This window comes from Octopus bimaculoides, chromosome 3 (genome assembly GCF_046866305.1).
Source record: "Octopus bimaculoides isolate indiv1 chromosome 3, ASM4686630v1, whole genome shotgun sequence".
In the NCBI taxonomy this organism is placed as follows: Eukaryota; Metazoa; Mollusca; class Cephalopoda; order Octopoda; family Octopodidae; genus Octopus; species Octopus bimaculoides.
Genome location: NC_142930.1, coordinates 45,016,979 through 45,041,796, shown reverse-complemented (window position 1 = coordinate 45,041,796; position 24,818 = coordinate 45,016,979). Strand labels below are relative to the sequence as shown.

Sequence of the window (24,818 nt, the reverse complement as noted above, 5' to 3'; positions counted from 1 at the left end):
TTGCTTCAATCTTATCTGTTTTAATACAAAGTGCAGTGTAAACTGCCTGAGATGAAAATTGAACCCAATCTTCAGCTGTTCTTCTAGAACAGCAACAGCTTATAATTACATGTGCACACACACATACACACACGCATCTTGAATATTGCATCCACCAATGTTTAATTCAAATCAAAGTTTGTTGCATTCATATACAAGTGATTTTATAAGACAAAAGTCAATAGTTTATTGAACTGGAATACTATATTTGCATCCCACCACCAAAAAGGTAAAAAAAATCAGATAAGAATGTAACAAGAAGCAATGTGCTGTAAATCCATTAAAATATTAATAACAATTGGCAATTAAAGCACTGGCCATTTGCATCTCAATGATAAAACATGGCCATGCAGTGATTGGTTGCTGAAACTTAACTTTTGATTCAGCTGTTGGTTTAAAAATTTTTTTTTTTAGTTATAAGTTGCTGTTTATTTTAGATAAAGCACCACATAAATCTAGGATTGTAAGTCATGATGGAAGACAATTAAACATAGATTTGTGTTAACCTGCACAGATAACATTTATTTTAAAAGCCACTTTAATATGAATAAGAGGCAGCAACTTGTCTATAGGAATGAAGGCCGGACTGTGTGTCTGTATGCACATGCAATGTTGTATTGAAGGCATAAATATGTTTGAGTTTCTTTTTTTAATTTAAGGGTTTTTTCCTATATTTCCATTATTAGTTCTTTTATGGTTAAAACACTGATAGTTCCTTCATTTAATTTTCCATGCTACCATGGCTTGCACAGGATGTAACTGAAGCAGGACTTTTGTGGCTAAATGCTTAACTTTCACCAACTTTTGCTTGTTTTTCAAGTAAAATATTTTTCCATTTTTTTCTTCTTATTCCAGATTAATTTAAAAGTGCAAAGCTAGTGGATAACTGGTTGACAGGAAATGTCAACAAACACCATTTCTAACATTAGCTCAGAACAAGTTGTTAACATTCATAAACACACACAATCATATTCACAATAGACATCTTTCAGTTTGTCAACTATCCCTCAAAATTCATTGGACAACATATAATAGAAGAAACTTGCTCAAGGTACTGTGCAATAGGACCAAACCCAAAGCCATATGATTGAGAAGCAAACTTCATAACTATAAAGCTACGTCTGTGCCTATAGTATTCCTAAATCCCTTAACCTTTTTATTACACAAATCAGATATGCCCACTCGAAATTTCATTACCTTTGATTGCAGAAAGCAGTTTTATATACAAAGCTATCTTTTGTTGTAGAATATCACATTTGAACTGTTTCTTGTTGAGATATGTCAAGTTTATTGAGGCAACAAGACTTGCAGAAAATACCAATTCTATTTTTTGATAGATATTTAACAACATTAGTGAAATAAATAACCATGAAATTTAAGTCTACAATTACAGGGTTAATGTTTTAAAGCTATATGAATGACAACCTTATTTTGAGAAGGGGAGATCACTGAGGTAGGAATATTAATGTTTCAAACTAAAATGTAATGCACCAGTTAAGGAAATATGAAAAAAATGCAAATCAAAATAGATCAAACTGGAGTGTAACTGTGTCTTTAATATGTTTGAAAGAAAAGCTATTACATTATATATACACACATATACGCATATACATACATGTGTGTATATATATATATATATATATATATATATATATATATATATATATACATACACACATACACACACATGCATATACATACATGTATATATATATAGACACACATAAATATACATAGATGTATATAGACACACATATACTTGCACATACATGTGTATATATACACATATACATGCATATATATATATATATATATACACACACATATACATGCATATATATATATACACACACATATACATGCATATATATATATATATATACACACATATATACATGTACGTATATACACACACATATACATGTATATACACACACACATTCTTACACACAATCAACATACTAGTGGAGTGACTTTGGTATTCACGCCTCTTACAGCAGCATTAGCAATTATAAGTGAAATGACTTCCAAAGATAATCAAAACTAGATCACGGATTTGGCTTAACACTACTCTTATGGTGCTCATGGTTTAAAGAAAATAACTGAAGATATCAATCCAGTACAATGGGGGAGAAATCACCAGAGCAGAAGCCAAACAGTAGGACCAACAAAGATTTATCTATCTATGTGTGTGTATGTGTGTGTGTGTGTGTGTATGTATGTATGTATGTATGTATGTATGTATGTATGTATATATATATATATATATATATATATATATATATATATATATATATATATATATATATATAAATATAATTATTCGTTTATATTTATATAAAGGGCATTATTACAGAAAAATAATAACGCCACACAGTGGACTTCTCAAAATAACCACATTTAGTACATACACACACATATATATATATATATATCTATATACATATACATATATATATGTATATATATATATATATATATATATATATATATAGACATTCGAGCGAGATCGTTGCCAGTGCCGCTGGACTGGCTCCTGTGCAGGTGGCACGTAAAATACACCATTTTGAGCATGGCCGTTGCCAGTACTGCCTGACTGGCCTTCGTGCCGGTGGCACGTAAAAGCACCCACTACACTCTCAGAGTGGTTGGCGTTAGGAAGGGCATCCAGCTGTAGAAACTCTGCCAAATCAGATTGGAGCCTGGTGTAGCCATCTGGTTCACCAGTCCTCAGTCAAATCGTCCAACCCATGCTAGCATGGAAAGCGGACGTTAAACGATGATGATGATGATGATGATGATAAATGTATATATATATATATATATAGGTAGGTAGATACACAGACAGACAAGTTTAATATGTGAAAAAGCAATTTCATCAATAAGGTAGGCATGAAATGTAATAAAAGAATTCAAAAAATTTTATTTTGTAATACTTAACTAAATGTGTGGTGTCACAAAGAAAGCATTCAAAAGATGAACACACAAACACATGGACGAATACTACACTAACACACTAAAGTAAATGAAAACAAAATATACAAACACTTACTAAAAAACAAATACTCAAGAATTAAAAAAAAAATCTAGTTTTTCTTAACCCTTTTTCACTGGATCAAATTTTCAGTACCGTTAACTGTAGAAAGCAGTTTTAATATAAAAATCTGTCTTTTGTTGAGGAATATAATGTTTGTAACTATTTTTTGTTGGCATATGTCAAGTTTATTGAGACAATGTGACTTGCAGAAAATACCAGTTCTATGTTTTGGTAGATATTTAAAATCATTACTGGAATAACCATGAAATTTAGTTTTGCAGTTAAAACAGTTAATACTTACTTTTATCGGTGCAATTACATATATATTATACACACACACTATATGTACCATACATTATATATTTGAAGATGATTTATTTTTTTTGTAGGTGTATACCAGAGTTGTAAAATTGATGTAACCATGATATTGTGTCGACCTGAAGAGCTACCTTTCTATATCTGCATTGTTTTGAAATATCTACAGTAGTACTATGCAATTTATAGCATACATCCTAGTGCAGGCATATAAAATAATTTATTATACACTAAAATAAATTATTTTTGCATGATGTTGGCTGCAAAACGGCTGTCATCTATGGATATCAACTGGTGAAATAAATATTTCATACCTTCTGACTTTCTTTATATCCTATATATATATAGATATAATGAGGGAAAACAGAAAATGGAATTAGGAGGAATTTTTATTCAACACAACTATCATTTCGACCCATCCTGCAGCTGTCCCTTACAGGTGGGATATTGTACAGCAAGTTGTTACATCCATCAGTGCAGGCTGCATCTCATTAGGTGTCATGTTTGAAATAAGATACTTCGCTACATATACTGAGTTTCGCTTGGCATGTTGTGGTCACCCATAAGATGTTGGCTGTACTTTCCCTCATTCATTATAAACTCAACAAACACTGGAATTCCTGACGTAGATGCAGTGACTATTAAATCATAACCATGGATGCCATCAGGTAGCCTAAACGACGACAGTGCTTTAATCAGCATGCTACTAAACATACCCAAAGTCCAAATAAATACTTGTATTATATTATATTGTGTGTATGTGTGTGTGTGTGTATATATATATATATATATATATATATATATATATATATATATATACACACACACACATTATATATATAGTGAGAGAGAAAGTGGTGTATCTGTGTTTGTGTACATTTTTAAGGAATTTAATTAATTCCTTTTAACAGAATATATCACCAACTTGGCTGCCCACTTCCCTTTACACAAATACATACTGCAAGAGAGACAGATTAGTGTATAACTTAAGATAAAATCCCCAGGACTCTGGATTTAAATAAATTCCTGGACTCTAAGTTATGTGGTCAGATCCTGCCATAACATTAATATTCTGTCCTAGACAGAGCAGATTACTATGTTTGTCCCATCTAACATTTCTAGCTATGTGGTTTACGGAAGTGAAGTGAAGATATTCAACTGTAAAAAGACTTGCTGTATACAATGTTTAAAACAAAAATAGATCTTCTGAATATAAACAAATTAAATATAACTTCAATATCAACATTTAAAATAATTATAAGTACTTCTTCATAATTTCTGTAAATAATACCATGGTTAAAGTGAAATACATGTGTATGTGTGTTTATATAATTCGCAAATAACTGTACATGTACATATAAATATATACATTATGTGCATGTGTCTGTATATAATTACACATTATTGTATAGAGACTTACAATGACAGCCTATCTATCTATCTATCTATCTATCAATCTATATATATATATTTATGTAAAAATATACATATAAATATATAAATAACCTATACAGTACCTATATAAACGGGGCTAATTTAGCTATTTCTCTGTAGATAGAAAAAAAGTGATGAACAACCTTAATCGATTTTTGAATCTTATTGGACACATATCAAAGGTATCTACATCAGTTTGACTAATCCCAGACAAACAAGCAGCCAATCTGTTTATATACTCAACAATTACATTTACTTTAGAAAACTGGAACAACTAATTTGCATAGCATAAGCATTAACACTATTTTTAAATATCAGGGACATGTTAACAAGGGATCTCAGTCCACACAGTATCAAGATACGATATAAAATATGTAACCTACATAGTACCTATATATATTTTATATATATATATATATATATATATATATATATATGTATATATATTATTTTGTTTAAAAGAGTTCCAACACTGTCTGTTTTTTATGTTTTATTTATATTCCTGCAAAACCAATGTGGGATATAGAATATGGAATATACAATATATAATATAATATACAATATATAATATAAAATAAAAATGGATGGTACAATGAAATAAAGTATTGAATGTCTTATTGAATATATGGAATATGTCTTATTGAATAGATGAAATATTGAGTGTTCAATATAAAAGATTAAATATATAAAGGCGAATACGTATTTTCTATACCTTGTGGTATTTCATCATGGCCGGTATGACAGACTTTAACAGACTGTTAAAGTCTGTCATACCGGCCATGATGAAATACCACAAGGTATAGAAAATACGTATTCGCCTTTATATATTTAATCTTTTATATTGAACACTCAATATTTCATCTATTCAATAAGACATATTCCATATATTCAATAAGACATTCAATACTTTATTTCATTGTACCATCCATTTTTATTTTATATTATATATTGTATATTATATTATATATTCCATATTCTATATCCCACATTGGTTTTGCAGGAATATAAATAAAACATAAAAAACAGACAGTGTTGGAACTCTTTTAAACAAAATAATATATTCCCCTATACACAATCATACAATACCCCTTTTTTTGTATTTATTTTTACTCGCATATATATATATATATATATATATATATATATATATACACACACACATCTGCCTACAAATTTAAATATGGATATATATAAATATATATATGTATGCATGATCAGTTAACATCACCTGTTCATCATAGCATATAGCTATGAGTCAAACATCATATCTATATATTAATAGGCAGATGTGTGTGTGCCCGTGTATATTATATACATATATAATTTATACAGGTACAAAATTAAATATTGTACAATGCTTTATAACTACACACAGACAGTAGCAAAATACATACACACATATGTATGATAATGGATTCTCCCATCCCTTTTGACATATGACATCAAGTTGTTCAATCAACTGAATTACCTACACATTGAATTAGCATGCAAAGTGGCTGGGTATGCCATAGACACGTGTATCCTTAATGCAATTCTCAAGTTTAATCAGCAAGACACAGCACAACAAGGCTGGACCTACCTTTCAATTACAAGTACAATCCATAGATTGTGATCCAGCCTGGCACGTCATGGCTGCAAAGCAAACTCTTTAACCACTCAGCCACCATGTTTGCATCCATGTGTGGATGCAAACATGGTGACTTTTAATTATATATATATATATATATATATATATATATACATACACACACACACATGTATATACACACATAAACAAACATATATACACAAGCATACACATATACACAAACACACACACACACATATATATATATACAAACATATGCACATATACACAAACACACACATACATATATAAATATTTATTAGCCATTACAAAGTGAAAGGAAGGCCAGGTCTTTTGTGTGAACTTGTGTGTGGCAGCACACAACAAAATATAATATAAAAAAGAAACAAAAACAAAAGCAAACACAGATAAAGAGTTAATTGTACACAGGGATCCAATCCTGTGTACATCCATATATTTACTTTATACAAATAGAGTAAAAATGTAAATCTGTTCACCAATGAAGGAAGCTGGCTAATAAAAGCAAAGACGAAAATAAAAAAGTTGAAGAAATAAAGTAGAGGGTTGAGGAGGAGGAGGGGGGGGAGGAGATGGGTGTAGGGTGAGGGTTTAATCGGCGAGCTGGGCCAGGTTGGTTTGAAAAAGTCAACAAAAAGCCTCTGACATAAGAGTAGCAACCGTCTGAAAGCATGGAGTAATTCAAGAAACCAAGACGAAGAGCAAAACAGAGAGAATATAACTAAGTGGTAAAGCCAGCTATTGAATGTAGTAGTAGTAGTAGTAGTAGTAGTTATAGTATTTCATTTGAGAGGGGCTGAGGATGGCAAAAGAAAGAGAGAGAGACTTGTCACAGAGCTAATGTGATTAAGAATAGCAGAGAGGGGAGGGGGAGGTGATGGAGAAGGTATTTCAATAATAATATAATAATCCTGTTATTTAGTTAAGAGAGCGTGTGTGTAATTTGATGAAATTTGAAAACAGAAATCACATTTGTTGCGTAGAATTTCCATTCCAGGTTGACTGTTCATCGTCATCATCTTGACTACTTGTAAACTTATGGATATTGCCTTCTTGACGACTAATCGGTGACGAACGTCTCTTGTAAGCTCTGAAGAAGCGAGTAAAAGAATGAAAGCAAAAAAAAAGAAAGTATTCAGGTCTATTTGAAAGGTAAATTTTAACGATGGATCATCTAAGACAGTAATAATGAAGCAAAAAAAAAAAAAAAAAATTAAAATATTAAAAATGTACATGCTGTAAAGTGGTTGGCATTAGGAAGGGCATACAGCCACAGAAACCATGCAAAGGCAAACTTTGGAGCATGATGCAGTCCTTGGCTCAATTGGATCCTGTCAAATAGTCCAACTCATGCCAGCATGAATATGGATGATGACGATATGATACTCTTTTACTTGTTTCAGTCATTTGACTGCGGCCATGCTGGAGCAATGCCTTTAGTCGAGCAAATTGACCCCAGGACTTATTCTTTGTAAGCCTAGTACTTATTATATCGGTCTCTTTTTGCCGAACCGCTAAGTTACAGGGACGTTAACACACCAGCATCGGTTGTCAAGCGATGTTGGGTGGACAAACACAGACACACATACATATATATATACATATATATGTATATATATACATATATACAACGGGCTTCTTTCAGTTTCCGTCTACCAAATCCACTCACAAGGCTTTGGTCAGCCCGAGGCTATAGTAGAAGACACTTGCCCAAGGTGCTACGCAGTGGGACTGAACCTGGAACCATGTGGCTGGTAAGCAAGCTACTTACCACACAGTCACTCCTGATGATGATGATAATGATTCTATGCATCTTCGATATTCTTTAATTCAAAATTCACACTTCCAGTCCCACCAAAAATTATGAAGAAATGATTGTCTCCTTTGTACTAGCTGTCCACCAGGGACTCCATTAGACAGAGAGGAACAGTAATCAACAAATGAATTGTCATGATTTCATTATTAAGATTTTTTATCAAGAGCAACGATGGATTGGTAGAATTGTTAGCACATCAGACATATTTACTGGAATAAAAAACCCCCAAAATAACTGTACTTGTTTTGGTGTTTAACATCTGAAATTCAAATTCCACCAAGGTCAACTTCACCTTTCATCCCTACTTTTTCTTAATAGTGAGAGCTGTTTCCCAGTTTTTTTTCCATCTTGTAAGTTACATGGCAACCTCACTAGTTCTGATAGCATGCAAAAAAGCACCCAGTACACTCTTAAGTGGCTGGTGTTAAGAAAGGCATCCAGCCATAGAAACCATGCCAAAGATGACACAGCCCTGTAGCTTGCCAATTTCCTGCATGCCAGCACGAAAAGCAAATGTTAAAAATGATAATAATGATGATATTTGCATCAGTTTTATTCCATGAAAATATTCAGAAAATGTTTTATATATCTAGATGTGTATTCTGCTTTTAGAATGGGTACACTGCATACCTACATGCTGTAAGTAGTAACTGAAAAGATTCATGATAAGAAAGATATCCAGCCACAAATCTATATCTCAGAAAATCCATTCAAGTTTTGCCAGCACAAAGGAGCAGACATAAAATGATGATGATGATAAAGTGCAGTATAAATCTGAAAATCATTGTTCTCACTGTTTTATTAATAATCATTTCTTTTTAATGTTCACATTATCAAACTTGTCTTAACCAGCTAAAATTTCTGTGATAGCTTCTGTATGCTGATTTTTTTAATGAACACAACAACACTTAATTCCTATCTATTCTATTCTCTTTGGTCAGATGAACAAAGCTACTTCTTTAGTCTATGATCCCTGGAACTAACTACTTATACTGAAATTGAAAGCCAACCACTGTATTGACAACAATTGAAATAACAAGCTGTCAAGTGAGACTCTACGTGGTCCCTCAACCTGCTGGAAATAGCACCCAACTCTCCCTCAAATCACACAGAATACTACTTCAGAAAATAAATGACCAAGACATTGTAGTAAGAGATATAAAAAGACAGGATGGTCAGGTTATGGCTGGTATGAGAAATTTGCTCAGTCATGAGAAATTCAAACTAGTAGGGTAACAAAAAAAAAAAAAAAAAAAAAAACTTACGTTGACGGCCGTTGAGAAGTTGTACTCGATGGAACTGTGCTTTCATTGTCTTTCTTTGTGGTTCTACTATCTCCTGGGTTTGCATTGGTTGGTGTTCCAAATATTATTCCATATATAAAGTTCAACAATGTAAATAGAGGTGCTAGTATCATGCCAAGAAAATTGTTGGAGTACTTTTTTGGAGCCAAAACTGATTTTACCTGGAAATAAGAATATAAACAAATGAATACACTGCACCAACAGTCACCACTACCCCACCATCAACCTCCATGCTAGCATGGAAGACAGATGATAATGATATATATGTATGTGTGTGTGTGCGCATTGTAATTTGCTTATGAGAATGGGCCTTAACACATTGTAAGAAGCTTTGCTATTTTCCATTTTCTTTCCCTTCTTCGTGTGTGTGTGTGTGTGTAGGTGCATACATGATGAGCTTCTTTGAGTTTCCAGCTATCAAATCCACTCATAAAGCTTTAGTCAGGAACTATAGTATATATTGTATGAGTAAACCTTTTAGCATTTAAAACGTTTATATCCAGACAAAATATTCTACCTGTTTTACGTTCTAACTGGCCAGATCTGGCCTCTCACACAAACTCTACAATATCATTCTAAAAATTAACAGTTACCTCTTCAAAATCTCAAAGCTATGAGATAATGCATGAATAATTCAAAACAATGTGAATAAATAATCATTACTTTTGAAGGAATATGAATGCTAAAGGGTTAAATTTCTTGATAAGGGTGGAGAGACAATCCATTCCTACATGGGATGAACAGTTTCTGGGGTTTCTAACTTATTATTTACACAGAGGAGCACATGGAAGTTTGCATGTTGAGCTTTCATATTTTTTTACATTTTGTAATTATTTCATTATTTGATATTTTACAGATTTTTCTTAAAACTTGTACAGTTAACTAGAAAGATAATAAAGATACCTGGTACTTTTAGTATCAAGAGCTGAATAAACTTCTAACCATAGAAGAATGAAATGAGAATAGTATATTTCTTCAAAGAGAAATTGAGATAAGATGTACAACACACTTTACAGCAAGTTTGCAAGTTATTTTGTGCAAATACAATAATTGTACAAGCTAGAGGTCACTTTCCACTTACCGGTATGACGAGAATAACAGCACTGGGTACGAGTTCAAGAGATAATAAACTTGAATTCATGTCCTGAGCAGTGAAAGTTCGCTTTGGGAACATTGTATACAGCTGGATATTTGAACCAGTATGCTAGAAAATGCAACAGGAAATCAACGTTGAGAAAAAAAAAAATTGACAAATTACAAAATCACAAGTCTTATATATAATTATCAAAACTACTAACATCTCAATACTTGTTATTTAGCAAACTCAGCTCTGCTGAGGCAGACATGCAGCATAGAGAAAACTTGGCGAACTTTTAAGAGTTGACCAGATATCTAGTTCCCCAATATACCCAACTTCAGTATGGACATAGTGACTTGAGCAAATGTGGTAGCTGAATCACTCTTAACATTAAAAATAGAAGAACATGATCCTAAACTGTCAAGACAACATGCTCAATGTAAAGAAAGAAAAGATCAAAGCATGAATGCTGATTAAACAAACTTCTTTTCTCCAGTTGAATGAGTATCTGTGTGGTTAGCTTTATATTTAATCTCTGGACTGCATTATTCAACATTATTAATGAAAGGCAAATCTAAAAATTGTCAGTTTCATTCCTTCATTTTACAACTTATAAAATTGCAAAAATATAAAACAGAAATGAAAACTTTATATTTTCACCCATTTATAGTAAAAGGCTATTCTAAACAAGACAGATATGGAAAAATATTCTAATCATAGTCGTCATCATTTTATGTTAGTTTTTTTTTCCTTAGGCACAAGTTGACAGATACTCAAAGGCCATGTTTTACAGTCAGATGCTCTTCCTGTTGCCTACCATTTTAGTTACTTCTTAAAATATGCAGGGATGCTGTATACCTATTCTAAAACTGTGATAAAAAAAACGAAGGCAATGTTTATGTTAGATTTTAACAAATAAGATGAAAGCCCTTAGCTGTACAAACGTAGAAAAACACACAGAGTAAGACAAAAATGCAATACTAACTTGAGAAATAAAACTGCAGGCTACTGAAAGTGGTTCAGAGGATTTAAACTGTTGCGTTATTGCAGAACCATCTGGTAAGCGAAACTGAAGTCGGGAAATTTCTCTGGAAATAAAATCCATATTCATAATTAAATAAAATTATCAGAAAGTGACAATTTGGAAAGTTTAACAAAACCTTTATATTTCAGGTGCAAAAGCCCATCTTCAGAAGAAAAACAGTCTGGGAAATGTCCAGTTACGCAGGTTCTTTTAACCCATCCAACCCCACCAATATTATGTAGCAGCAGCAGTCACTCTCCAAGCATCAGTGTAATTGACACAATTACACCTATGCTTGGAGAGTGACTGCTGCTGCTACATAACACTAGGGGATTTGAATGGGTTAATAGAACCTGCATAATTGGACATTCTTCTTCTGGAGATGGGCTTTTGTGCCTGAAATATAAAGGTTTTATAAAACTATCAGCATTGTCAGAAGCTTTCTATTTTCTCTCTTTTTACCTTCTACTATTTTACATAGTAGAGTAGTAAAATATTAAGAAAATGTGACCCTCTAATTCTAAGTTTGATAATTACTTTCGTGCAGCTTCTCTCTCAGCAGCAGTCATCTGATTTTCTTGCATTTTCTTCTCTCTCATCTCTTTTTGCATCAGCTCCCTTTCGACTTTTTCCTGTTCATACTTGGCTTTACGCTGAGCCCTGTCACAAAACGGGATTTGAAATTATCATCATCATAATTTGACACATGAAAGAATTATCTGTTTTAATGAACAAAATAAAACTATAATTTCATTTGTTCATGTTTTTTTTTTTTTAATGCTGGCTTATTCCATACTAGCATGGTTTAAAAGAGTCTTATTGAGACAGTATTCTATGGTCAATGTCCTTCCTATTGCCAACTCTTATCTGTTAGATTAGGGAGTTATTTTTATTCTATTAGTCTTCACACACCAAATCAAATAAAACTGTTGAGCTACAGGAAATATTGTTTACAGGAGGATGTAAATGCATAAACATATAATCATTGCTTAAAATGACAAGACACACACGTAGTGCATGTGTTTTAATACTTATATTCTTCTTGATTTGATCTGACACTACCATAAAGTCCATAGGAGGATATATTGAAGTGGTTTCTAAGTAGACATGTTGCCAAAGAAGTTTGAGTAAGAGTGATAAATAGTTGTGATATTCATATAATAGTCAAGGGTATTAACAACTCAGTGTCCGTTTTTCATGCTGACATGAGTAAGAACATTTGATGGAACTGGTGAGCTGGAGAGCTGTACCAGGCTCCAGTCTGTTTTGGTTTGGTTTTTATGACTGGATGCCCTTCTTAAAGCCAACCACCCCATAGAGTGTACTAGGTGTTTTTAATTGTCACTCGCACAGGTGTCTTTTATGTGTTACCGGTACAGGTGCATACAAAAATATCACAAATAAAAAAATTAAGATGTTGACAAGGTTCAATGTTAACATACTTTGCTGCAACATATTAAAAGTCATTAACTGGAACCAGTAATATAAGGTCTTGTCTATCAACTAAAATTGATTGTCTGTCCATTTCAAACATCATTAATTAGCATAATACTATTCCCTGCTGACTATTTATTAACCTTGCATATGATCAGCAGCTAAACCCATAAGCATTTAGATTAACCTATCAAATGTAATGCTTATTTATTCACATAGTTTTTAATTAATCATGCATTATTTTGTAGCTTCAAAATTTTGATAATGTGATTGTTTATTTTTAGTTTGACACTGAAGGGTAGTCATGAGAAGCTGGCTATAGCTGGTTTGAACATAAAACAAGAAGAATATTTCATCCAGATATGGCCATTCTAAAAGCTAAGGGATCAAACTTAGTCACTAGCACAATCTTCTACCTTATTCCTAGTGATGGCTATTTTTCCAGATGCCATATGCATGTCATGGTTAAAGATGTTAATGCTAAAATATCTTCCTCAACCATCAAATCCATGTTGAAAAACAAGGATAGGTATGATACAAAAGACTAAATTTGAACAGCAGAAACAGAGTGAAATGAAATTTCAAACAGCCAGTTTCAACAGCCCTTATTTTACTAAGAAGCCTGATGTACTAGAAATCTTTTTTACCTGTCCCGATCAATTTCTTCCTTGATGCGTTGTCTTGCTCGACGGTCTTCTTCTCTCTCCTTCTTGATTTCATCTTGCATCTCTTTCAAACTTCGGTCAACTTGGCCCCTTCGAAGTTTTTGGACATCTTTCCCAAGCTGTCTTCGGTTAATTTCTTTTTCTTTTTCCTTCTGTTGAAAATTACAAAGTTATTTAAATATACAATTATAATAATGTAACTGCAAAAGAGAAACAGTTTGGAAATGATGCAGTTTCTGATAGGATGGGGGGGGGGGGGGGAACCACAAGAATTATAATTCTGGTGAACAAAAAAAATGCAAAAGAACTAACTAAGTTGCATTTATTAATCCAAAGAAAACCTCTATCAGAGTCACCTGTTCAAGAGTCTAGTAGGGACTGAGAAAACTAAGAACAGATAAATGATGGCTTATAAGAAATGTTTATGTCATGTATGAACACATTAACAGCATGGTCAGACATAACAGTGAATTCAGCCAAAGAGTTAGTGGTATACTTTAAAATATAGCACTTTTCTGATCTAAGCATGTTTTTCTTCATTAGAATTCCCGAGACAATAACATAGACCTAGCAGCACTTGGGAAATTTTACATGCAACTAACTTGGTTCTAATTTTTTTTACCCAGAGTGAACATTGTTGTTTATACATTCTTTGCTTGTAAAGTGAAAAAAAAAAAAAAAGTCTCATCTGAGGTATTTAACTTGATCTTGTCTTTCTCTGAGCTAGGCTTAATTAGAGGCAAACAACAAAAACATTACCTGAAGTGAATTTGTAAACAAGATAATTTGTAAATTTACTGACCTTTCCTTCATTAACTTGTTTTATCTCTTGATTCTCTTGGATTTTCTCTTTTGCACTGTAGGAGGATGAAAAAAATGACCAGGTTAAGATCAATTACAAGCACATTCTTAATCAGCTCAATGAACTAATAATTGGGTCATTAACTCTTTAGCATTCAGATTATTCTGTCAAATGTAATGTTAATTTATTCATATTGTTTTGAATTTATTATGCATTATCTTGTAGCTACGAAATTTCAATTGGGTAATTGTTTATTTTTAGAATGACATTGTAGGGTGTCAGAGGAAAAATCTGGCCAGTTTGAACATAATACAGATAAATATTTGGGTCGGATATGGCCAGTTTAAATGCTAAAGGGTTAAGATGACTCAATATAAGAACATATAATTTAGCAATAAATGGTAGTGCATCAATTGAAAGTACAGAAGATAAATACTACATCTGAATTACATGAGATCTAGTAAAAAAAACCTATCTTCAACAAAAATAAAAAGAAACTATATTAAGGATCAAAATCCTACACAATTATTAGGAGAGAAGGAAAAAGATGATTGTAAAATTAACCTTGTTACAAGCTCACCTGTAACTACCTATATATTTAAACTAGTGCAGCCATTATTACATGACTGAAGATTTGATGGTAAAGTTTCACTGTAGTTATATATATTCTTTACACAAATTTTTTTGTCAAATTTTGTATTCCAGACAACAATGTAAGATATATCGTTGTTTAACGTCCACTTTCCATGCAAGCATGGGTTATAAAATGTTTAGTTATTTTACTAAACACTTTCCCAATTTCAAACTCAAACATGGGAAAGTTTACTACTATTACTACTTATCATCATCATCCTTGTTTCCATTTCCCATGTTGGCATGAGCAAGGCAGTTTGACAGGAATTGTCAAGTCAGAAAAATACACCAAGCTCTGCTGTCTGTTTTGACATGGTTTCTACAGCCAGATGCCCTTCCTAATGCCAACCGCTTTACACAATGGACTGAGTGCTTCTTATGTGGTTCCAGGTTCAGTCCCACAATATGGCACCTTGGGTAAGTCTTCTACTATATCCTGGGCCAACCAAAGCCTTGGGAGTGGATTTGGTAGTAGAAAACTGAAAGAAGCCTGTCATATATATGTATTAGTATATATTTGTGTATGCGTCACCTTGTTTTAACATCAAATGAGCTGTAAATGATTGCCATTGTCATACAATTAGTGCCATTCATTTCCAATATTCTGTAAGAACATGTCTGGTCATGGGGAAATATTACCTTACTTGGAAACAAGTGAGGATTGCCGACAGGAAGGTTGTAGAAAAACCGCCTCAATAAATTCCATCCAACCCATGTGAACATGGGAAAGTGGATATTAAAACAATGGTGACAATGCTGGTGATACTGCAACAAAATCGCCTGAAGAAAGAAACTGAACACAAACAACAACTCACTACATAACTCGCTGGTCCAAGGAATTAGAGGCTGAAGAATCTGGTGCTGCAGATGTAGAGGGTACCTCTGCTGAAGGAGCTACAAGAGATTCTGCTGCAGGTTGGTCAGTGTGTTCCAGTTCCATGCTCTCAGGAGCTGCATTTAACCTTTCTGGTTCTGGTGTTACAGCTGATGTTGTTGGTGTCGCTGCTGCTGCCGATTCTGCTGCTGCTACCGGTGCTGCAGCTGCTGCTCGTGTTTTATCAACATCCATGTTAGCAGCACCAGATAGCTGGCTCTCATGAATCTAGAATAAATTTCTCAAATTTTAATTGAATTTTTAACACGATCAATCAAAGAAACATGGTATTAAATGCTAGTTAAAGCTGTCTCTATTAAATACACTAAGAATAAATATGCAGTAAGGTGGACGGGGAGAAAACTCCATATTAATCAACAACCAAGACCAGTAAGTAGGGGACACAACTCCGGGAATGTTTCCTCATCATAAAAGCATAATTCACTACTGTATCTGTCTACTGTACATGACCTTCACTATACTTGCCTACTGTACATACTCCACCAATGTACTTGCCAACTATGCATACCCCCCCCCATTGTACATAAACCCCTCTGTACTTGTCTACTGCAGATATCCCTAACAGTACTTGACTATCGCACATAAACCCCACTGTACTTGGCTACTGTATATAAACTCCAAAGTACTAGCCCACTATACATACCCACCACTGTACTTGCTGACTGTACATATCCAGCACCGTACTCACCCCCTGTACTTGTAAAAGGGGAGATAAAAGAACCACTAAGTAAATGTACAAAAGATTGCACATTTGTTAGTATATGATTCTTTTTCATTTAGCTGTTATTGATTGGATTTAAGAGTAATTAGTACTTAATCCTTGCACAATCAAGAATCTAAATTACCATTAGTTAACCATACTGGTATAACTACAGAGTTGTACCCCCACCCCGACTTTGGAAGGTCATAACTTTCGCACATAATAGAGAAAGATGAAACAATTATGGACGACTTGCTCCGAAACACCACCGAGTGGGGAACACTTCTCAAAAATAACCTGCAGTTGTTTCCTTCAAAATTCCTACATGCTCGAAATGTACATACATCAAGGTATATTTGTAGAAAATTTCACGAAAAAATATTCATTTTCCTGGAAGTTAAGAAGAATTTAAGTGGACTCTGTTGGAATTTCCGAAAATTGTCCCCCACCCCCATTCCAAAACACTTTCACCGAAAATTTTTGTATATTCGGAATCTACATAATAAATCATATATGCATAGAAAATTTCATTCAAAAATATTCATTTTTCTGAAAGTTATGACTTTCCAAAGTCGGGTGGGGGGACAACTCTGTAGTTATGCCACCACACTTTTCTTGATGTTAAGCAATAAAAAAACAAAATATTTTTTGGGTAGGATACTAGTCTATGGCATGAAGACTTTCCTGGAAAGCCAGATATATATTTTCTTGTGAAGTTAATTGCTAGGATTAATTATTTTACCCAGCAAAGATCTGAAACATTTACAATTAGAGCTAACAACTTATGATCGAGTACCAAGGTGCATTACCTCAGATTTTTCTCAGTTATATTTCATGCACTTTATCCATTTAACAATAGTTTTAAAATATCAGCTCAATAAAAAGTGTAGGTGAAACAAGTAATTTTAAAAAAATCATAGCAATTTTAACAAGTGAATTGAGATGGTTTCCCACTCTCTAAGAAATCATCATCATCATCATCGTTTAACGTCCGCTTTCCATGCTAGCATGGGTTGGACGATTTGACTGAGGACTGGTGAAACCGGATGGCAACACCAGGCTCCAATCTGATTTGGCAGAGTTTCTACAGCTGGATACCCTTCCTAACACCAACCAGCAGGCGGTACTGGCAACGGCCACGCTCAAAATGGTGTATTTTATGTGCCACCCGCACAAGAGCCAGTCCAGGGGCACTGGCAACGATCTCGCTCGAAAATCCTTACACATGTCTTGCTGGAGAAGAAAAGACTATAACCAGCATATTAGAAAAGGCATCAAGGTGTAGAAATCATGTCAAAGCAGACAATGGAGCATGATATAGTCTTTGGGCTCATCAGATCCTGTCAAATGATCCAACCCATGCCAGATGGAACATGGACATGAAATGACAATGATGATAATGATAAACCACAAGGGTTCACAGATACTGAAATTAAGCTCCAGTTTTTGTAGCATGAATTAGCAAAAGAAATCTCCCAATAAATAAAACAGGTGGTGTGGAATCATGTTGTAACAGATGCTGTATAATGGAAAGGTCATTTTGCCAATAAAAACACAAGCACTGAATGAATTCCATTTTCTTTTATTATCATCATTCAGTTAAGGGCAGCAGATCGGTAGAACCATTGCACTGTTGGATAAAATACTTTGCAATATTTAGTTAAGGTTCTTTACTTTCCGAGTTCAAATCCTGCCATGGTTAACTTTTACCTTTCATCCCACTGGCATCCATAAAATGAAGTACCAAACAAGTACTAAAGTAAAGACCCCCTTCTGTCATGAATGACTATGAGATTGCACCTAGAAAGTTACCTTCTGAGGCACAAGTCCAGGCATGATTGTTTATGGAAGACCAGCATTCGCCCATGCATACCAGCCTCCCCTATCCATGCCACCAGTGTTATCCAAGGGAAAGGCAAAGGCTGATACAGTTTGGCACCAACAACATTGCAACTCATTTCTACAGCTGAGTGAACTGGAGCAACATGAAATAAAGCATCTTGCTCAAGAACACAACACACAGCCTGGTCTGGGAATCAAACTCACCACCTCATGATTATGAGTTAGACGCTCTTACCATGAGCCATGTGCCTGGGGTCAAAGTAATTAACCCCAGCCCCCAACTTTCTGGCCCTGTGCCTATGTAAGAAGCAATTATCAGTCAGTTAACTAATTAACTAATCACGTGTTTGGTGAACCAATTCCAAAGTTTATGACAGAAGGAGAGATGAGGTCACATAATCAATAAAGTAACAGACTGCAACAAAAGGATTCAGACAAACCAATTGATTGATGGATCAAATGATTGATTAATCAATTAGTCGACTAAATGAAAGTAAAAACTGAAATGTGCATGTGTTTATATTCACAAAAAACTAAACAACTGCAATATTCAAAACAAAGAAAAATGTAATATAAAACAGTCAACTTACTTTTATGACATCTTGAGCTTTCTTATTAAACTCCTCTGGCCCCAAGTGGCCTGGTGTAATTTCAATTGGTAGACCATTTAATCCAATGAAAAATACTGATGGTACAAAAACTACTGGATCTAAGAAACTGAGTCAAAGACAACAACTAGTAACCAATTTCATCACTGATGACAAAGACGACAAGAAAAATAACAACAATGATAACAGTGGTGGTAAAGAGAAGAAAACCACAGCTAACAGTCCTCAGTTTCATTAAATGCAATCATCATTTTAATATTCACTTTTCCATGCTTGCATGGGTTAGACAAAATTTGTTGAGGTGGATTTTCTATGGCTGGATGTCCTTCATATTGCCAACCCTCACCTGTTTTCAAGTAAGGTAATATTTCCCACAGATGGTATGTGGATGTCAGACACAGTACAGTACTAAACAAAACTATCTTGTATTATTTTGGTTTTATTGGTTTACATTCTGAGTTCCAATTCCACACAGCCACCTTGCTTTTCCTTATTCTGATGTAGGTTAAATGCTTAGCTACTGTTTTATTATAAAAACATTTTAACAATACTTACAAATGAATTTTAGTAGGTTTTAACTTCAAATAGCTATGTGTTCTGAAAAATTTAATACAAAAACAAGAATAACATCCCAATGGACAAAGCTCTATAAAGAAATTGGAAATGATTTCTATTGAGGTTTAAAACTAAGTTCTACAGTTTTACTTTTATTTTCCATGTAAGCATGGCTTGGATAGGAATTGATTTCAGGTAGGAGCTTACAGTCAAATTAATGGATGTAATTTTTTTAAAATGCAAATTACAATGCAATGTCCAATAATTTAGTTTTGAAGAAATTATTTACATCTTTACTAAAAGGACTGAAATACTTAGTTTGAGTAGAGTAAGACAAATAGTTGAAGTATATAAATTTTAAAAATATGAATTATATTTCATATGTAAACATACAGAAGTTGGACAAAATAAGGGAAACACAACTTTTCATTTAACTATTCTTTTTCTATTTGCAAATTTAGACCTGTTTAGACGTAACAAATTTAGAACTGTTTTAGTTTGCGTATATGTATTATGTATATCTTTTACTTCATGATACCACCCTGTTGTTGTGTATGTGTGTGTTGTGGATATTTATATTTTAATAAATTGTGTGACCTATCTGATTATAAGGAAGACAAATTGTTGGAGTGCAAAAGGACGGAGCTTCAGACACTAAAAATGTTGAATTATTTAATATTTTGAGTGGTACAGCTTCTAAAATCAGGTTAGCATTCCATAACCAAGGTAAAGCCAGCTCTGGCAAGCCTAATACCGGACAGAAGAAGCACAAAATAATGAAATGTATTGTATCTTAAAACCAGTGGTCTACTGCAGCAAAAGAGACAGCAGAACTAAATCACTAACTTGCCAACTCTGTATCAATCAAAATTGTTTGTTGTGAGCTCTATAAAGCTGGAAACCATGGGAGAGCTAGCATCTCCTGTCCTCCATCAATACTGATATGCAGAAAAAAATGGTGTCCAAACTATCAGAGGTGGTCTTTGACTCAATGGAACAATGTCATCTTCTCTGATGTATCATCATTCACTCTTTTTCCCCACTTTAGGAAGAGTTTAAGCTATATTACAAATACCAGTTTAATGCTAAAGTTATTTTAATTCCTCCAAATATTTATGTTCAAAATTAATTAAAACGTATGGACTGTGCATTTCATTAGAAATATGGTCACAAAGAGGGGGCAAACAGTGAAATCACATTTACTGAATGGAAGTTCAATTTTTTTTAATGAAAACCATTTTAATGAAGGATACAGATCTGTGAAAACTGTTGACATATATCACTGAAATTGAAAAATGAAAAAAATCTTTAATTATAAAGTCTACCTAAAAGAACACTGGCATCAATCTATCAACAAAAACTTTGACAGAGAACAACATCAGTAATTCCTTGAAATGCAGACACGAAAAATAAAGACAAATGCTAAAATATCACATCAGAAATAGCTTCAGAAAAAATGAAACAGTTGTTACCTTGGAGATTTAATCTTTACAGCAACAAAATCCTTACATGCGTCTGACACAGCTTCATGTGCCAAAGTTTCATCCATCTTCTTAGATAATTCATCTTCCCCTACAATAACGAAACAATCATATGAAGTTGTAATCTCTAATTATTTTTTTTTTAATGTTTAAGAAGTAAAATAAAATAAAAAGTGGAAACATTTGAAATGAGATTAAGTCATCATAATGTCAACAATAATGAAACGCTTTTTAATCATGTGGCAGAATGGAATTTTAGGGTAACAGGTTAATGTCTTTACCAAAATTAATCTAGTTCCTAGTTTTACAGAATGAAATGGACTAACTGTATGAATTATACTAATTGATGAAATTAGATGCAGGCATAACTGTATGGTTAAGAAGTTTGCAGGTTTGACCTACTGTGTGGCACCTTGAGAAAGTGTTGGACTAACCAATAATCTGTAAATGAAACTTGGAAGACTAAAACTGTTCACAAGCCTGCCAGGTATGTGTGTACCCAAGAGAGAGAGAGAGAGAGAGGGGGAGGGAAGGAGGGGACATGTGTATGTTTTTTTCCCACAAGTCTTTGTATTGACACTAGTTGAATTGCAACACTTTATGTCTCTATAAACAAAACATCCACCAACCATTCCACATATGAAGACGTAGAATACAGCACCTTATTTAAAATATGTGGGTTGACATTAGGAAGGGCATATGGCTGCATAATACTCCTTCAAGAAGTTACAGCTAACCCATGCCAGCATAAAAAAGTAGATGTGAAAATAATGATGATGAGAGTACCTGAACAAAGTGATATGATCCAAACCATCAACTAAGAAATAATGAGTGTGGTTGTGATGGTTAAGACTTGAAGATAATAAGAGTCAATATGTCTCCAACCTTCATTTCCTGCTTCTCCTGAGATTCACTCATTTGAAAGACTGTGAATTGACAGAGTCATTAAATCATTAGATAGAATTCTTCTGATAGTAATCTGGGTTCAAGTTTCATTTTTTCAGGATTAATAAAAAAAGTATGAATTGGTGGAATTGTTATTGGTGGGCGAGATACCTTGTCTATCTGTTCCAACACTTAGTTTTCTGACTGCAATGTCTGTAATGATACTGGTGCCAAACTGCATTGGCCCTAGTTAACCTTAAAACAAAAAATTGCCAAAACCTGCTCAAACATGTGCAGGTACCTGATTGACCTTGCTGATGGAGGTCAACCAAGGAATAGACTTTTATAAATTAAAAGTAATATATTACAGCTGGCCATATGTGAAAACCCCTCAAATAGCATAAAAAAACATCACATCAGATTTTGAAAACAGAAAGCAATCTACCCACCCATCACTGGAAACTCTCCCCTCCCTATCAAGTGATAAAACATCAGGGCTGCTATCATTTACATTGGCAAGGTGAAAGGTAGATCTGGAAAGACTGAGGAGATGCTAGAATGAAGGCATTTAGATGCATGTTGTGTACAAGAAATAAGATAGAGAAGAGCCTCAACCAGATTTTTCAGTTAAGGGTCACAGGTAAGAATTCTTCCAGATGGGTAATAGTGATGAGTTGGTGGGTAGTAGGCATATTTTTGAGGCAGAAATGGATAGACCAGGAATCAGCAAACTAGAGTAAATTATGGCAGGTGGGGTAAAAATGAAATTCTTGGGGGTAATGAGGACTCATTAGACATAAGTAAAATTATATAAAAAATGTGGGTAGAGATGGACTATATGTAATCTGAACCTTTCCCCCCCCCCTTATTTATTAATTTTTTTACGGAATCCCACGTTTTAGGCTATGGAGATTCTGATTCTGAAAAAAATTTTTTTGAAAAATTTCACCCCCCCCCCCCCACCAAGCAGGCTATTTACATGCTAGAAATAACAGCCAAATCTCACAAAACTAGTGTTAGGGTTAGGTTTAGGGTTAGGGTTAGGGTCAGGGTTACGGTTAGGTTTACCCTGTGGATCGATATAAAAACCGGGGGGGGGGGGGATCGAAATTTTGAAATTGAGATTTTTGAAATTTTTTTTTTCAGAATCGGATCCTCCATGGTCTGAAACATAGGATTCCGTAAAAAAAAAACAATATACTCCATCTCCACCAAAATGTGTTCCTTGTTACAACTGAAATTTTTCTTTTAACACTGCATCTGTCCAATGTAATGGATGTAATTAGATGTCACATCATTTTGAACTACAAACAATTTGGTTGCTAAAGCATTGTCAAGTGACTAAACAGTTATTATTTGTCAATTGTCTATAACCTGCCTTTACAGTATTTTTTGACACATGTTTTTGCTTTGTTTAAATAGATTTAAACGTTGTTTAGAAAAATCCTTTTGTTTCATAATCAGGATATTAATTTATTTTATCACATTTGTTTTAACTTTTTATATCTATAATTGTATTCTCTATATAAATGGATTCAATAAACCTTTTGGATTCAAAGCATCTAGGATATTTTCCCTTACAAATCAAGGGGGTAATGTCAGCATAAATAAATATATTTTGGGGTAATTGGTTATAAAAGTTCCCTGACCCCTGGGATAGACAGATGGTTGTGAATACTAATTCTTTTGCTCCATTGCGAAATGCACCAAACACAACATCAGCTAGTGATAAGTAACAAACCTAGAGACAAAACAATCTGGCAAAAGAAGGTATGGAGCCCAAAGATCCAAGGTAGCACATGTTGAGATGGAGGAGATAGAGGCCTACAACACAGAAGGATGGAGGAAGGTGGGATACACAATAGGGATGATGAGTAAGTTGTGAGTGATTGAGTGGAGGCAACATGCGACCAGACAACTTTGATGGGCAGATGCCAGCAACTGAGCTGCAAATATCTTCAATGTTTCAATTTTTTCTTTTGCCTATGAGCAAGCATATTTACCAAGTGAAACCATTTGATTATCAGCTCATTTATAGCTGGTGATCAATTAGTTTAACTTTGTGCTGATATTGGCAGCTCCTTTAACCCTTTGTATGACCAGTGTATCAAGTGATACACAGAACATATTTCCTTGATGTCCTCACATCATATATGGTACATATTATTACCCATTTTATTTCAACCACCACAGTAACTTGCAACTTATGATAGGGAAGCTTTATATTACTCAGAACGTGTGAAACAGGGTCTAACCAAAAGACTGAAAACAAAGATAGATGTTTATGACAAATTCATTAAAATGCTTTGACAGGTAAAGGATTAATAGTTCTTTCTGAGGACAGTTTTATGAAGGAACTTAGATTTTGAGAAATATATGTCCATCATATGCTGACTTTATTTCTTTCTTACATCCATGACAGTGGAGGTGGTTAGGGCAGCGGACTCGCAGTCATAGGATCGCGGTTTCGATTCTCAGACCGGGCGTTGTGAGTGTTTATTGAGCGAAAACACCTAAGGCTCCACGAGGCTTCGGCAGGGGATGGTGGCGAACCCTGCTGTACTCTTCCACCACAACTTTCTCTCACTCTTACTTCCTCTTTCTGTTGTGCCTGTAATTCAAAGGGTCAGCCTTGTCACACTGTGTCATGCTGAATATCCCCGAG

At 34.0% G+C, this 24,818-nt stretch overlaps 1 protein-coding gene across 3 annotated transcripts in view; it reads right to left on the bottom strand.

The window, feature by feature from the left end:
• Window positions 1-6,823: 6,823 nt before the first annotated feature.
• The window catches only part of LOC106880343 (UBX domain-containing protein 4), a 33,735-nt gene continuing 15,740 nt past the window's right edge, over window positions 6,824-24,818 (bottom strand). For all 3 annotated transcript variants that reach the window (XM_014930226.3, XM_089348879.1, XM_089348880.1), the window contains 11 exons: window positions 21,260-21,359; window positions 21,041-21,069; window positions 19,215-19,333; window positions 16,003-16,289; window positions 14,555-14,609; window positions 13,735-13,904; window positions 12,191-12,313; window positions 11,615-11,717; window positions 10,633-10,755; window positions 9,513-9,712; window positions 6,824-7,521 (listed from right to left, as the gene is read on the bottom strand). In XM_014930226.3, the coding sequence (XP_014785712.2) occupies window positions 7,398-7,521; window positions 9,513-9,712; window positions 10,633-10,755; window positions 11,615-11,717; window positions 12,191-12,313; window positions 13,735-13,904; window positions 14,555-14,609; window positions 16,003-16,289; window positions 19,215-19,333; window positions 21,041-21,069; window positions 21,260-21,359 (1,433 nt within the window). In that variant the 3' untranslated portion in view covers window positions 6,824-7,397. The remainder of the gene's footprint in view (window positions 7,522-9,512; window positions 9,713-10,632; window positions 10,756-11,614; window positions 11,718-12,190; window positions 12,314-13,734; window positions 13,905-14,554; window positions 14,610-16,002; window positions 16,290-19,214; window positions 19,334-21,040; window positions 21,070-21,259; window positions 21,360-24,818) is intronic.